The following is a 17,368-nucleotide window of genomic DNA, read 5'->3' as shown; positions in this document are numbered from 1 at the left end:
GACTGACATTAAACATTTATAATTCACTTAACCATGCTCTCAGCTTCCTGCTGCCGGTGAACATGCAAAAAATTGACAGGTTGAAAGGGCCTCAAAGTCTTTTGATTGGCAAAACAAAAAATCTGACCGGGAGCTCACCATAACTTTTGTGTTTGTTATTTACAGAGACAGGCGCTGTAACGAAGCGATGCTATTTTTTACGTCCAGATCTATTAAGTTATTTAATTCACACAATGGCACCGCGGATGGAAGCCTTGGTGTGGAGCTCTCCAATTATTTTGTTGGTTTTATTTGTTTGTCGTGTGTTTAGTATTTTTTTCTAATCGGTTTAACCAGGAACAACCAGATTTGTGGTTCAAGCGCACTATGAGAAGCAAACAAGGGAAGCGAGCTCCGTCAGCGTGGTTTTCGAGCAGCGCTGCCAAGTATTCATCTACCGAATCTCTGCTCTCTTCCTAACAAAACGGACAAACTACATCTCCACACCCATACAAACAAGGACTTTTCAAACTCTGCTGCCTTGTGCTTCACAGAAACTTTGCTGAGAGAAGCTATTCCAAACAGTGCATTACATCTACCGGGCTTTCAGCTGTTCAGGGCACATCGCATTGCAAAGTTAATGGGGAAAATGAGAAGCGAGTGTATATATACCTCCACAAGCGTGTGTGAGTGCAGTGCCGCAACTCACTTATTATTCTCTGTGATTTTAACAGAGCCAATCTCACCCATGAACTGCAAAAATACAGATAGCGCATTACATGCCCCACCAGAGACAGAAATATACCGGATCACTGCTAAACAACATTAAAGAATGCTTATTGCTCTGTCCCTAGAGCAGATTTGTGTCTCTCTGATCACTGTCTGGCTCATCTTCTTCCGACTTACAGGCAGAAACTTAAATCAGCTTAACCTACAGTAAAGACTATAAAAAGATGGACCAATGAAGCAGAGCTGGAACAACAAGCCTGCTTTGACTGCACTGATTAGAGTGTTTTTGAAGCTCTAGACACCAGTCTGGATGGGCTCACAGATACGGTGATATCATATATTAGTTTCTGTGAGGATATTTGCATTCCTAATAGGACTTATTTAAAATTCAACAAAGACAAACCATGGTTTACAGCAAAACTCAGGCAGCTTCATCAGGCCAAAGAGGATGCTTACAGAAGTGGGGATAAAATCTTGTATAATCAGGTCAGAAACACACTGACAAAAGAGATTAGAGCGGCTAAAATAAGCTACTCTGAGAAGCTGGAAAACAGCTAATGACCCTGCATTAGTGTGGAGAGACCTGAAAGACATTACTAACTACAAGACACCATACCCCAACACTGTAGGGAATCAACAACTGGTTGATGACATGAATGTGTTTTACTCTAGATTTGAAAAGCCCAGTCTCACACTCCACACACGCTCTGACCTTAACATCACTCAAACATCAACACCTCCAGCAACCCCCCCCTCCTCTCCTTTCCCACTCCTAAACTTGCACTTAAGATCTGTGAAGAGGATGTGTGCCGGGCCTTCCGGAAACAAAAGACAAGGAAAGCATGGGCCCAGATGGTGTTTCACCCACTTGTCTAAAATACTGTGCTGACCAGCTGGCCCCATCTTCACACAGATATTCAGCAGACTGTATATATATATATATACACACATACACACACACACACACTCATGTGTATTTAAGGTGCAAGGAAAGTATTTGAATACCTTTTACTTGGCAGTTACACCACCTGACATTTTTGAGGTCATTCATTTTTATTACAGAAAATTCGACAAATGTTTCTTAAAAATGTATGAAACCAACATGGAAAGAAAGATTAGATTTCTATGAACTTGACACCTGTTTTAAACTTTACATTTGAGCTGAGAGGGCATGCTCAGCAGAAATGTTTTCTCATAATTCTATATTCATTTAAAACATCACCATGTGCACACTGGGAAATCATAAGCAAAATTATCTAAAGTAAAAAAAAACACAGATGATATGCCATCTTTCTGATTTGTTACACTAAACGAACGTCTAACAAACTCTCTGCACTTTTGAGTTGCTAAATAATAGAAAAGAACAGAGATAATTTTCACTGCTTTATAAACCGGAAAATTAATCACAAACAAGACAGATTTCAAGGTGAACATTTCAGAGAATAGAAATAAAATGTCTACACTTTTCTAAGGCGGCTCAGACTGTCTCTACACATGTAACAGCTTTAAATGGTTATACCATTGAAAACGTTGTCACTCATTTTGCATCTATAAAGTTTAGCTACTGTAACACTACCTGTTTCTGGTACTGATATCTGTCTAGAGACAGCAGGAGTACATCAGGCTCTGTGATATCACTTCCTGTGATCTGGGTACTCACTCTCTGATCGTCCCTCTCTGTCTCGCCATCACCCTGCTCGATCATGAGGCCCAACTCTGGAATGTTCTCAAACCGCTCATACTGAAGAAACAAAGAACCAGAAACAAAAGACAGTTAAGGTTCAATCTAAAAAGCAAAGTATAATTATACTATTTATAGTAAGTATGAATGCTAACTATCAAATAAAATGCATAATAAAGTCTTGAGTGGCTTTCTTGCATTTAAACAACAGTGGCAACAAACAATATAATAAAATACCAATGTTAAATACAATTACATTTAATTAATATCAGCAATCAGAATTCTACCAAGTAATAAAGCCCATTATCCTAAGTGATTTACGGTTGCCAAGCAACATAGCAACTTAGCTTAATATGTGAGGTCACAGGTGTGCCTTGAATGTAGGTCATCCAATCATTTTAGATTGGGAGCTACAGTATCTGTTTTATAATGATTTTGAACTTGTAACATGATATTAATATGTTTTTTTCTTACTTGTACTATGGTGTTTCATTGTTTTGGGAACTTTTACCATGGTATTACCATGTGTCTTGGACTTGTACCATGATATTATAATGTTTCTTGGACTTGTACCATGGTATTACTTTGTTTTTGGACATACATCATGGTATAACCATGTTTTTGGACCTGCACCATGATCTTACATTGTTTTTGGAAATGTACTATGGTACAACCATGTTTTATGTACTTGTACCATGGTATTTCCTTGAGCATGTTTCTTGAACTTGTGCCACAGTATCACCATGTTTGTTTGTACTTGTATCATGATATTAGTATGTTTTTGGAAATGGACCATGGTGCTACCATGTTTTCTAGAGTTGTACCATGATATGACCATGTTTTTGGGACTTGTACCATGTTATTACCATGATTCTTGGTATTGTGGCATGGTATGACCATGTTTTTGGGACTTGTACCATGGTGATGCAAGTGGCTAGAGACATTACTATATTTTATACTTTTGCGTGATATTATACAAGCATATTCATGTATCCACAACCTTTGAATTTGAATATAATCATATACTTCACATTCATGAATCCAGCTTACATGACATTATCATTGTATATACATGTAGACTCCATGTATTCCTGTGTTGTATACATGTGTGGAGCGGAGGGGGGTGGGACCGGGTCGGAATATTGCGCTCCCGGTCCCCAATCGGCCTGATGAGGCGCGCAAGGGATAAAGGCGGCCGGTGACGATGGTTCGAGAGAGAGAGAATTACGGGCATGTCCGTCGTGTGTGAGTGTGTGTGTGTGTGTTTGTGCTTTTGGTTTGAGTTTAATTAAATTATGATTTATGTTGACAAGCCGATTCTCGCCTCCTCCTTGCCCATCTTAACCCCCTTACATTGGTGCCGAAACCCAGGAAGGAGGAGGGATGCCCGTCGCAGAGTCCTCGACACTGCCGTCCACCCTGGGGAGCACCGCTACCATCTGCCAGGTGACGGAGTAGCCCGACCGCCCGGATGCGGTGAATGGCCGCCGTCCATGGGGCGAGTGGGGACTGGATTCCCCGACCTCCTGGAGCGATGGAGCTGCTGCCAGGGGCGGAGGAGTGCCCTGCCGTCCCCCAGAAACGCGGAGGGGTCGAGTGAAGACCGCCGTCCGCGAGGGGAGGAGGGAAGTAACTCCCCGATCGCCTGGAGCGGTAGGGCTGCTGCCAGGGGTGGAGGAATGACCCCAGGTGAGAAAGTGTGCTGTTTGTTTAATATTTGTGTATTTTGAGTTCAGTTTGCATTAAATTATGATTTATGTTGACAAGCCAGTTCTTGCCTCCTCCTTGCCCATCTTATCCCCCTTACAATATGTTACCAGGCACAAGCCTTATATGTTCAATGTGTGTGTGTTAGAAGATTACTTCATGCTCATTCTCTATCCTTGTAAATGGTTTGTTAAATGGTTTGTGCCTTCTGTGCCCAACATTCCCATGAGAAACTGGAGCGCTGTTTGGGACAAAGTATATACATTTTAGACTCTTAATATATGAACTTGTTGCCCTTTTGACCTGATGAGGTTTCAGAGCTGAATTCAGCAAGCTTGGTGCTAACTTAGATATAACTATAGATGTTATTGTTTCAAGCAATGTGCAGACGGGAGTCTCGCACATACAGGATAAGACACACTTGTTTTAATACAAGGCCATTTAACTGCGGACTTGCACTTCAATGGGTCATAACAATATATCCTGAAAAACCTTGAGTTAACTCCAAACCGTGCAGAACGCGCTGTAACAAATAAGGAATCTTCTTGGCACAGTCTCAAGAGGGTATAAATACATTAACTTAATTTTTGGTCCTCAGACTGACTAACAGCTCAGCTCTCAGCTCTCCGCACCTGACTTCCAACTTTGAGGCCTCATCTTACTATCTGTACTTTAACTTCTTTCATTTAATTACTTAGTTAATTTTCACTAGACATAACATAGTATTGTTAGATTAATTCCAGGACTTAGTCCTTGGATATATCCTGAAGTTATATCTACTTAACATTAAAGAACCAAACTTAACATATTTTCCTCTATTACTAACTTTATTCTCATTAATTCATAATCTATTCATTTTACTAATTTCTGTACAAATAAAACGTGTTATTCCTTCTACAAATCATCTAATTTATTGAAGTAATTTTCCATCTGCTTGATCTCACTGCATCACATGTTATTACCATGTTTCTAGGATTTGTACCATGGTATGACCATGTTTATTTTGGAATCATGGTATGACCATGTTTTTGGGACTTGTACAATGGTATGACAATATTTTTGGGACTTGTACTATGGTATTACCATGTTTCTTGGACTTGTACAATGGTATGACCATGTCTTTGGAGCTTGTACCATGGTATTAACATGTTTCTTGGACTTGTACCATGGTATTACCATGTTTTTAGGATTGTACTATGGTATTAACATGTTGTATTTGAACTTGTACCATGGTATGGCCATGTTTTTGGGACTTGTACCATGTTATTACCATAATTATTGGTATTGTACAATGGTATGACCATGTTTCTAGGATTTGTACCATGGTATGACCATGTTTATTTTGGAATCATGGTATGACCATATTTTTGGGACTTGTACTATGGTATTACCATGTTTCTTGGACTTGTACAATGGTATGACCATGTCTTTGGAGCTTGTACCATGGTATTAACATGTTTCTTGGACTTGTACCATGGTATTACCATGTTTTTAGGATTGTACTATGGTATTAACATGTTGTATTTGAACTTGTACCATGGTATGGCCATGTTTTTGGGACTTGTACCATGTTATTACCATAATTATTGGTATTGTACAATGGTATGACCATGTTTCTAGGATTTGTACCATGGTATGACCATGTTTATTTTGGAATCATGGTATGACCATGTTTTTGGGACTTGTACCATGTTATTACCATAATTATTGGTATTGTACAATGGTATGACCATGTTTCTTGGTATTGTGCCATGGTATGACCATGTTTTTAGGATTTGTACCATGGTATGACCATGTTTATTTTGGAATCATGGTATGACCATATTTTTGGGACTTGTACTATGGTATTACCATGTTTCTTGGACTTGTACAATGGTATTACCATGTTTCTAGGATTTGTACCATGGTATGACCATGTTTATTTTGGAATCATGGTATGACCATATTTTTGGGACTTGTACTATGGTATTACCATGTTTCTTGGACTTGTACAATGGTATTACCATGTTTCTTGGTATTGTGCCATGGTATGACCATGTTTTTGGGACTTGTACCATGTTATTACCATAATTATTGGTATTGTACAATGGTATGACCATGTTTCTTGGTATTGTGCCATGGTATGACCATGTTTTTGGGACTTGTACCATGTTATTACCATAATTATTGGTATTGTACAATGGTATGACCATGTTTATTTTGGAATCCTGCTATGACCATGTTTTTGGGACTTATACCATGAAATTACCATGTTTTTTTAACTTGTACCATGGTTTTACCAAGTATTTTGGACTTGTATAATGGTATTTCTATGTTTTTAGTACTTGTACCATGGTATGACCATGTTTTTGGGACTTGTACCATGGTATGACCATGTTTTTGGGACTTGTACCATGGTTTTACCATGTATTTTGGACTTGTACAATGGTATTTCCATGTTTCTTGAACTTGTGCCATGGTATTAGTATGTTTCTGGAAATGATCCATGGTGCTACCATGTTTTTTAGAGTTGTACCGTGATATGACCATGTTTATTATTTAATGATTTTACTATAACTATGTTTTTGGACTGTTGTATAACCACGTTTTTGTTCTTGTACCATAGTGATACCATGATAATATTTGAAGCATTTTAGAGTACTGTGTTAAATAAATATGGTAATCATTCAGGACAATAGTATTACCTTCGAACAACATCTCTGAACCGTGAAACCACAATAGTGCTTCCCCCTCTGGATTAAGCAGTACTAATGTAAAATGACTTTATTATAATGTACTTAAAGGATAAAATAACAATTTCAAACAAATATTTCTGTTCATGAACATTTACTGAACAATTCTGTTGTGCTTCAGAAAACAAACATTTGTGTACAAAGAAGCAACAGCTGTTGTAGATATGGCAGAAGGACTGTGAAATCTGTCAACATGTGCTCACACTAATTCACAACTGTGCCAATTTGAATCGTTATGGTTTGTTAAATAATCCACTGTCATGAAAGAGACAATATCATTTAAATTGTAAGTGTAAAGGATTTATAACAGAACTGGAAATACAATACGTTTCCCAAACGGTCCCAACAGCTGCCATTGGGTGGTTAAACAGATAGTCCCACCCCAACCTCACACCATTGGCTGAACCGATGTTGCCATGTCAGTCTGGTTGGGGATGCTCAAATTAAAAGCAATGTTTTGACACTTTTTGTGGAAATCAACCAATGAATTAGCTTACTTATAGTTGTCTCTGCATATTAAACTGGCATAGGGGAAAGTGTTTTAACACAGGCATGCATAAACTCATTAGAGATATCATATTACCGATACAGTTCATTACATTCAAAATGAGGAAAGACAGTTTGTTTTTTATTAAAGCAGCAATAATAATAATGCTTTTGATGTTAGATTTCATTGGTAATAATATGTCCAAAATAAAAGCTCACCTCTGCGTGTGCGCCATCTTCTCCAGTGTCCATCCTGTGTCCGAGCCTCCAGTGCATAAGAATCCAGTGGAGCTTCATATAGACGATGACAATGTTATGGTGGAATAACCTAACTTCCTGTTGTAGCAAGACTCTTTCCTGTGGCCATGTTGGCTCATGAGTTTGAAGCCCCTGTAGCTCTAGTCCTCTCCGAGCCTCCATGCGCCTCCTCTCCTCCTCCTTTAAACATTAAAAAATGACAATCTAAAAGTTATAAGGGTTATGATTATACAGGTAACACATAATACAGATGCATCATTGTATTAAGGGTTAGAGGACACAGTGTAATGGACCCGACAATATTGGCCCAACAGCAAAAACACTGTCCTCAAGTCAGCTCTGACATCCTATTTCTCAGTCTTCTGGAAAATAAACCACGTTTACCTGAGAGATGGCAGAAGTCAAGCTCTCTCTCTCCTCCTGTACAGGTCTCAGCCTCCTCTCTTGGTCCAAACGTAGTTGCATTTCCCTGCTAGGGGTTGCAAGCTCAGGCAGGGCTGGGTCACGGAACTGGAGCCCATCAGAACACATAACAGCAGTCTCAACATCCCAACACTTTCAAGAGAGAAACCATGTATTTCATGCAAACATACAGTAATGAACAGTAAAGTGGTATGTCAGAATTTTTGCTGCCTTTAAGTGAACCATAGAAGCTCAGACGTCTGAGTCAGCTATTCGTTATTTACAACTAATGGCACTTTTCCACTGCACGTTACGGTTCGACTCGCCTCAACTCTACTCACTTTACTTGTTTGAGCTTGCGTTTCCACTGCTGTTTAGTGCCACCTCAACATGGGTGGGATTATAGGCTGATCGTCATAGATGCACCGCCTCTACTGCCGTGACATCATATTAAACATGACACAAACTGACCAAAACAATAACACGACCGCTAGCTGTTAGCTACTAGCGCATTGTGCTGCATAAAGCAGTTGTTGCATGGGGATTTTACACAAGTGTAACAGTTAAATTGGCCTGGTTGTTTTAGAAGCTTTCCAGTAGCTGGTCAACTAAATAAAGTGAAGCTTTCAAGCAGAGTATAGAGTTAACGTAACAAAACGTACCATCCTCCATTGTGGATCAACTCCAGTCCAGGCCATTCTCCCTCCCATTGCTCGGCGGTTTAGATAGCGTATATTTGGTCGAACCACTTCCACTTTTCCTTGATGGTTCTGTTGTCACTTTACTTTTTTTTTTACTTTTCCCTACTCTGTTGGTAGTTCCGGTGGTAGCCGTGTGCGGCCAAAAGCTGAGACACTTCCTGAGAGACTTTTTCGTTTCGCTCATCGCTAACGAGTGGACCATCTGCACCTCGTTTATTAACCGTGGCGTGGTTTAGCGCACAGCCATTTCTTTTTCCTCAATTCGAAAGTCGCGTGAACAAATGATACTGCTATCGCTGTAGCTAACTTTAAAACTAGCGGGAGGAAGTCACGTGTTGGAAATCCAGTGACGCTGTTAGTGACGATTCTCTCTGACCAATCAGTGATCTGCAGGATTTTGACGTCACATTTAGTATCAGCTCGCTTGGAACCTCGACCGAGGTGGCACAAAAAAAGGTATGAGGTACCAGGTGCTATCCACAGTGGAAACCCCCAAAAAGCGAGCATAGTCAAGTTGAGTGAAGTTGTACAGTGCAGTGGAAAATCTCCTTAACATGCATTCAAGCTGAATGCGCATCTGAATGCGGGGGCGCGTTGTCTCGTGCCACTCTCGTATATGCTGCCTATACCGGCATCCGCAAATGACTAGAGTGAAGCACAATGAACATGACATATGTTTGAACAAGTGCACTTGCTTAATAGAGACAGAGTGTGTCAAGTAGTTTAAACAAAAATCGCAAATTAAATTGATTGACAAACAAGCATTTTTTCTTCTTCTTTTTGGAATAGAAGGTGCCGGAATGCCATTGTGGACCGTACCGGCCCGATTTAACCCCTGAGTGCACATGAACGCCACCGCAATAGCTAGGTTTCCATCCACATATTTTTATGCACATTTTGGAATATTATATAAAAACAGCTGGATGGGAATGCTAATATGTGAGTAAAATCTCCAAAATGCACATCAAAAACGTACACACTCGCTTGAGGTTGATACATTTTTTATTTGTTAATAAGAAATGCACATTAATTATGATGGGAACACATTTACAGAATGAACTCCTATTTAATTTATTACAAATACACGATGCGCAAAGTCATGTGACTGAATAATTCATTCATAATTGTACTAACCAGCGGACCGATAATCATTGCATTGATATGTTGCTCTGGTCATCCTGAAAAAATTCAAAGTCTTTGTAGAGTTGGCCGAGAAAAATACGTAAAATACGATTTTTGTGGGGAAAGCAGGGAAGAACTCGCTCATTGACCTGCACTGTAAAGTCATAAGGAAGGAGGAACGCGCACACACAGTGCTCTCAGAAATGTGTGACGCGCTGTCGCTCCCAGACATGAGACAAGTTCTTTACAGTGTTTCGTCTGTTTTGTCTTGAGTATTTTATGAATAAAAGAGTCTCAGTGGCTACTATTTGATGATTTTGTTCTTTTGAACACAATGGATGGAAATACAGCTTTATTCACAGTGGTGGATAAAGGAGTGGTGGTGGCGTAGTGGGCTAAAGCACTGTACTGGTAAGCAGAAGGTTGCTGGTTCGATCCCCACAGCCACCACCATTGTGTCCTTGAGCAAGGCACTTAACTCCAGGTTGCTCCGGGGGGATTGTCCCTGTAATAAGTGCACTGTAAGTCGCTTTGGATAAAAGCGTCTGCCAAATGCATAAATGTAAATCCACACATTGTTTTTGCATAAATTAAATTAGCAGTTTGAATGGAAACATAGTTAATGTCAATAAATGTCTATATAACAAAAATAAAGCGTCAATTAAACATCTGACACGCATATACTTTGCTCTTAATTTTTTAGTAGTAGCACTGAAAACATATTCTGTTTGTTAGTAGGTGAAAAAGTGAGAAAGACATACTGCCTAATCTAACCAAACAAATGGAACTGGAGTGCACTTTGTGTCATAATTAGGGACATCCGAGGAGGACTTGAAGGCTGCAATTTGCAGCCAAGTATGGATCACGACATATAGCATCATGCTAACCATACTGAACTCAACAGCATGTTAATATCCCTGCTAAAAAAAAAAAAAATAATAACTTATTATCACTATAATTAACTTATATACTAATATTTGTTAGTCTTTGCTGGTTAAACCCGGTCAAGCTGGTCTCCCAGCCTGGCGCCAAGCTAGTGTTTAGCTACTGGCTAACCGATCAGCTAACAGGTACACAAACCCCTCTAAAATCAGCAAAACAGTACAGTCTAACTACTTAGGTTGGTTTAAAATTAGTTTCTTTTTCAGAAGGGGCAGTTATTTTAGTTAGCCTATAGGGCCTACAGTTCCCACTAACGTTATCAATAGCACATAACTGAAGCTTAGACAAACACACAGACATCTATAACAAATTATGTGCAGATATACTATCAGCTGATGACATGACCATGACAAATACAGCACTTCATTTCTTCTAGAGACAGCAACAGTAAAAAAAACACACACACACATTTTCAAAAGCCCCTGTGCGAGTGAATAGTGAATCAGAATCATGAAAAACCAACATGATTTTAAATAAACAGCAGTGACTGTGAGTTGAGTGGGATGGCCAAAATAACTGTAGTGAAACAATTAAATGTACGAAATTGCTTTGGCTTTATCTATTATTCATGTTTCATTCTGTGTTCTTTAATTCTGAGTAATTATCTGATTTAAAATAATTAAAAGTGCTATTTTACAACACTTGGCTCTCTTTCACTCAGTTGTAGAACCTGTTAGCTACTGAAAATGCTAGCAATCAGAGCTAGCATGCTAGAGAGAATTGCTTTCCATTCTGAAATGTTCCGAAAGCTTTTCTGTCCATCTGGAAACAGAGATATCATAGAGTTGGTACCAGGGTGAGATTTGTCTAAAGGAGAAGTACAATGTTCACACACACTGTTCCCAATGTGCTCAAACACACAACACAGTCAAGCCTGTCTTAAATGTAGTGAAACTTTTATTTTGAAATCTGGCACAACAATCATAAATCATTTAGATGATCTAGATTATGCTGCCGGACTCTCAGGAAAAAGACTTCACAATCTTCTGGCAAGGGAAGAGTGCTGAGGAAGTCAAAGTGTACAGCATTGGATTTGCATTCTTATTTTTTATTTTTATTTTATTTTTATTGTATGTGTATTCTACATTGTGTGTATTGTTTACTGTACATTATATATTATTATCGTGTAAGTATGTGTACATATGGAGTGGTGGTGGTGTAGTGGTCTAAACCACATAACTGGTAAACTGGTAATCAGAAGGTCACTGGTTCTATCCCCACAGTCACCACCATTGTGTCCTTGAGCAAGACACTTAACTCCAAGTTGCTCCGGGGGGATTGTCCCTGTAATAAGGGCTCTGTAAGTCGCTTTGGATAGAAGCGTCTGCCAAAATGCATAAATGTAAATGTAAATTGTGTTGTGTAAATAGAGAAATAAAATAATAAAATAAATAATATATCATCCAGGCACATTTGACTCACTATTTTCAACATACTATGATGTGGAACGCACTATTATAATTTTACATGCTTTATAATATCAATAGTATGCAAAGTGGGATGCAGCCTTAGTACAGTATCAGGTGTTTCAGGAATTCCAAAGAGTCACAGTAAAGGTCAAATGTCACTATTTTGTCTTGTAGTGACGAGGCACTGACCTCGGGTTTGAAACCGTTGTGCTTGGTGTATCTACTGAGTCCAAGGGCCGCCCTGGGTGTGACGTGCCCCTTGGCTGCCCTGCCCCTTCGCCTCCGGGACACTCTGCTGGTCTAGACACCACTCGTGCTCCTCCCTTCGCCCGTACTGTGAGTGAGGGAGGGGGAAAGGTTGTCGGGGATGTGGAGGAGAGGAGACAAAGGGAGGTGATGGGATTCGGTGAACGACAAACAGAATAGACACACGAGACAAGAGTGGAGAAAATCAAACTGAACGTGGGTTTAAGTGAAACTCAAAGTGTGAAATGCAGAAAGGGTGAGGGGGTCATTTGACACACACTGTACTTCAAAAAATAGTTATGAATTAAAGGAATAATTCACCCAAAAATGAAAATTCTGTCATTATTTACTCATCCTCATAACATTGCGTTTTTCCATAGAACACAAAACGTAGGGATTGGCGGATCGATCCTAAAGTATCGATACTTCCAATACTAATGTTGTATCAAATATATCTATCCTCTCACAAAAATAGAGATTCTCTGGTTATTTGGTTACCAAGAACAATAATCATAAGCTTCAAAGTGAAATAAAAAGGATTAGGATATATTAGCAAATACTTGTGCAGGATGGGAACAATTTTTTCTTCCGCTCATCTTAACATGCACACTGAAAGACACAAGTAGACAAGCACTTGTGCCGTCACAAGGCTCGTTTAAACAAGATTGATCAGTGCCTTGTAGCGGTAATGATAGAATATCAGAGAAACAGCTTTTGGACAGTTGTGTAGTCTCTAGGGCATGCGCATACGAATCTTAAACTACTTCAAAGAGTTAGAGAGCTTTGCTGATCCTTGATGCTCTAAGCTGTCAGTTTGTCCAGATACTCAGGTGACCTTTCACCCCACAGTTCCTGTAGCACTTGACCTTTCACCCCACACTTCCTGTAGCACTTGCCATAGATGTGTCTGTCTTGTCGGGCACTTCTCACGCACCTTACAGTCTAGCTGATCCCACAAAAGCTCAATGGGGTTAAGATCCATAACACTCTTTTCCAATTATCTGTTGTCCAATGTCTGTGTTTCTTTGCCCACTCGAACCTTTTCTTTTGGTTTTTCTGTTTCAAAAGTGGCTTTTTCTTTGCAATTCTTCCCATAAGGCACCCCTGAGTCTGCTCTTTACTGTTGTGCATGAAACTGGTGTTGAGCGGGTAGAATTCAATGAAGCTGTCAGCGGAGGACATGTGAGGCGTCTATTTCTCAAACTAGAGACTCTGATGTACTTAACCTCTTGTTTACTTATACATGAGAACATAAATGTTGACTTTCATTATTAGCAAAGAATGGTAAGGAAATTCTTCAAAAATGTATCTTTTGAGTTCCACAGAAGACAGATTTGGAACAACATGATAGTGAGTAAATATTGACAGAATTCTCATTTTTGGGAGGACACTCCCTTTGAAATTGATCGTATGGAAAAGAGACAGAGCCAGCGGGTTACAGGACAAAGAAAAGCGCACAAAGAAAGACCAACTTAAAGATGATGGTATAGGAGAGAGACATGAAGAGGATGAGAATGAAAAGGAACAGAACCATGGGCTGAAATATCTGGAAGGAACCAATGTGGGAGAGAGAGAGAGAGAGAGAGAGAGAGAGAGAGAGAGAGAGAGAAAAGGGGGAGGGGCCAAGGGAAGAAAAGAATGCAAAACACTGGTTATGAAGCGCATGCGATGAGGATACCACATGAGTCTTACAACCAATAACCCAAAATGTGTAGCGACACCTGGGACTAAACGCTAATCGTGTTGTGCCAAATCCAAGCCCCCGTCAAAATCCAAATCCTAATTCCATTTGCTGAAAGATGTTTTTCGGGGGTGCTTTATTCTATTATTATTATTGTAAAATAATTATGTAATTATTTGGTCTATATAGTCTTGACCATGAAAATGTGTCAATTAATGGTCAATTAATCTCTTTTAAAATCCCTCAAATATACAATTGATACTACAAATGGTAGCTCAACTGGTAGCTAGCACCAGTGCTAGCTGAGCAGGGACCATGGGTTTGATTCCCAAGCAACATACATACTGATAACATTTATTGAATGCACTATAAGTATGATAAAAGTGTATAAAGAATGATTAAAGTGCAAACATGTAAACATTTATCTTGTGTTTTCAGTTAGCCCTACAATTAGCATGCTAACTGGTTAGCCTGTTAATTTTAGTGTATGAAACATAGCAAATATATAAATATCAGGGTAGGGTTGCACCAGCTGTGCGTAATGTCTCACGTAAGTTGGGATGCAAAGTTCACACTATGGGCTTAGTAACTACTAGTTAGTTTGTAACTAAGTCAGTGCTTAATTTGGTTGCACCACCTGTTCTTAAGGCTAGTAGGTCACAGACAAGGATGTGTCAAGTACGGTTGATGTTCAAACTGTCAGCCTTAATAAATGATATCCCTATTAAAATACTGTGGCAGGGCGGAGGGCGGGGCCGGGTCGTGATCCTACACACCCGGTCCCGTATTAGGCTAATTATGCCTCCGTGAGGGATAAAGGTCGACTGCAGGGGATCGTGCGGGAGAGAGAGAGAGATCGCTGACGGACATGTGTAGGATCACGACCCGGCCCCGCCCTGCCACAAATACGATACGTAATAAAAGTATATTTGATAAATAGTACATTTGCCCTGTGTAAATAACAATATATAGGAAAGTATCTAATATAAATAAGGGGTGATAAATCAATACTAAAACAGACTGGAAAAATAGACATTTATTGAAACTTGACACTGACGCACCCTGAAAACTGCACCGTTTGAGTGGTTTCATGCTGAAGAGCCTCTTAAAAGTAAGCTTTCTCTCTCTCTCTCTCTCTCTCTCTCTCTCTTTCTGTCTCTGTCTCTCTCTCGCTCTCTCGTAAATATAAACGAGTGTAATTGTCAACATCATACTCTATGTTGAAAGGACTGAATCCTGTCATGCAAAACACGAGCTCATTGATATCATAAAATATCAGTCAACTTTTTTATTCCAACCGTTACTCCTGGTCAGAGGCTTCCGTAAATATTTAGTTCATATGTAGGGTTATGTTCTACCTAGGTTTAACGGTGACTTAGTGCCCATTTACGCCACAACTAGGCTAAGTTGTAATTTACATGTAGCTGGTGCAACCGGCCCCAGAATCCCATTATTCTCTTAAATGATAAAAACCTTTGAATTGTATAATTATTAAATGGCATTTTTATTGTTATTTTAGGCATTACAACCAAAATATCCTATGTTAGGGTCAATATATATATATATAGTAAAATCTATAATTATATACTATATTATTGGAATTGATGTATTGTTTATGAAATGGAATGATTGATCGAACCCTGATCAGCTATGACGGAACAACGCTAGGATAGGATTTTGATGGGGGCTTGGATTTGGTGTGACAACGCCATGCTAATTTAGCGTAGCTCAACCATGCAATGGAGGCAGCCTAGCAGCCAGCTGTTGCTCTTAGAGCAATACGAGTGTCCTGCTTTCATCACTGAATGGTTAATAGACATGACATGAACAGGCCATGTTATGATAGTGGTCGGGTTGAAGTGATGTCCCCCAAAAGCAAAGAACCACCCAGCTTAACCAATGTATTCCACCAATGAAAATTAGCCAAATTAGCTAATCAGCAAATCATAAGGCAGCAGGGGCGATACTTAAGCAAATGTTTGAAATCTGGAACCGAATTTTGGCGAAAATCTTATTAGCTATAAATTCCATAGAAAAAAGGTTTTCTGAATATTGGACTATTACATTTAACTTTAACAGCTATTCAGATTCTAGATGCTTAAGTATGTAATTTTGCACCAATAGCGGAAAACAAAATTGCAAAAAAAATTGACTGGCTATGATCAGAATGAAATACTAGTTTACTTCATGAATTCTACACAATGTATACTGTCTACAATAAAAACACAAATTAAATTAAACCGTAGGCATTATTCCACACCAAATGTTCCAAACAGTAGTATGCTACATTTTTGTCAAATAACCGCATCATGTTGCATGTTTAATTAAGTTATCAGATGTCGTTTAGTTGCCATCTTGGAAATAAAAATGGTTATTTTGCCTTTTATATACAATTTGGTGTAAAAACGTCTTAATATGTGGCAGTCTGATCAAATAATGAGTACAGAAAGAGTTGTTAAAAATCACGCCATTGGTTGAGCCAGTAGTTGACATGGCGGACTTCTCAATAAATAAATAAATATATAAATAAACAATTGCAATTCCATTTGATGCCACTAGAGGAGCAGAAATTACACACCTCACCTTTAAATATATAGTACAATAAAATATTAACCATGTCAAACTGATAGGTTATTTGTTGGAAAGTTGACTCAGGTTATCGTAAAGCAGTTTTAAAGCATAAAGCACGAAACAAGCTATAAGCAGCTCTATGGAGGATAGCTTTCCAAGATGGTTTAGCACAAATCACATATAAACACACACAAATCATTAAAAACAAAAGACACTGACAATTCATCTGCATATTTCTTGAGGAACATCAACCACATAATATAAAGACATTTGTTCAATATATTCATAGTATGTTCAGTTCATGTTGATCACTAAGGCAAGCCAAATGTCACCTTTGGAGCACTTTCCAAATCTCATAGTGTCTACATGATCGACATATGCTGCATCAATATTAACTGTGTAAATAAAAATCTTTGAGGTCTGCTTGGGGGCACCCCAAGGCGATGACAAATACATTTCACTGCCATTATAATGCATACTGTTAGTTTATGTCATGCCACATCAAATGTCAATCAAAACTGTACACATAGGTTTTGTGACCCTGCGAAGCAATGCTGAAAATACCCTTATTACTTTGCCCCTCCAGCCACAGCAACAGTTCAGCAAGCAGCCATAGGTTAGTGCGGGGTAAGACATGAGGGTTGGGTTGGGTATGGGGAGTGAGTAGGTGCACGTGTTTATGAGCAGCACTGAGGGTGGTTTACCATCACTAGGAGGGTAAA

General features: G+C 39.2%; 1 protein-coding gene and 1 long non-coding RNA gene across 5 annotated transcripts in view; one reads left to right on the top strand and one right to left on the bottom strand.

Annotated features, from left to right (window-relative positions):
• Positions 1-17,368, top strand: part of LOC127644544 (uncharacterized) — a 75,797-nt gene that overhangs the window by 17,549 nt on the left and 40,880 nt on the right. The gene's annotated exons all lie outside the window — the stretch shown is intronic.
• LOC127644516 (microtubule cross-linking factor 1-like) overlaps positions 1-17,368 on the bottom strand; it is a 76,247-nt gene that overhangs the window by 20,808 nt on the left and 38,071 nt on the right. For 2 of the 4 annotated variants that reach the window (XM_052127706.1, XM_052127710.1), the window contains exons 6-8: positions 7,957-8,127; positions 7,534-7,752; positions 2,285-2,449 (exon numbers count right to left, since the gene is read on the bottom strand). In XM_052127706.1, the coding sequence (XP_051983666.1) occupies positions 2,285-2,449; positions 7,534-7,752; positions 7,957-8,127 (555 nt within the window). The remainder of the gene's footprint in view (positions 1-2,284; positions 2,450-7,533; positions 7,753-7,956; positions 8,128-17,368) is intronic. The other 2 variants (XM_052127709.1, XM_052127707.1) reach the window with 2 other exon arrangements.

Source organism: Xyrauchen texanus, chromosome 6 (genome assembly GCF_025860055.1).
Source record: "Xyrauchen texanus isolate HMW12.3.18 chromosome 6, RBS_HiC_50CHRs, whole genome shotgun sequence".
Taxonomy (NCBI): domain Eukaryota; kingdom Metazoa; phylum Chordata; class Actinopteri; order Cypriniformes; family Catostomidae; genus Xyrauchen; species Xyrauchen texanus.
The sequence above is the reverse complement of the archived record's forward strand: the minus strand, read 5'-3'. Positions and strand labels throughout refer to the sequence as shown.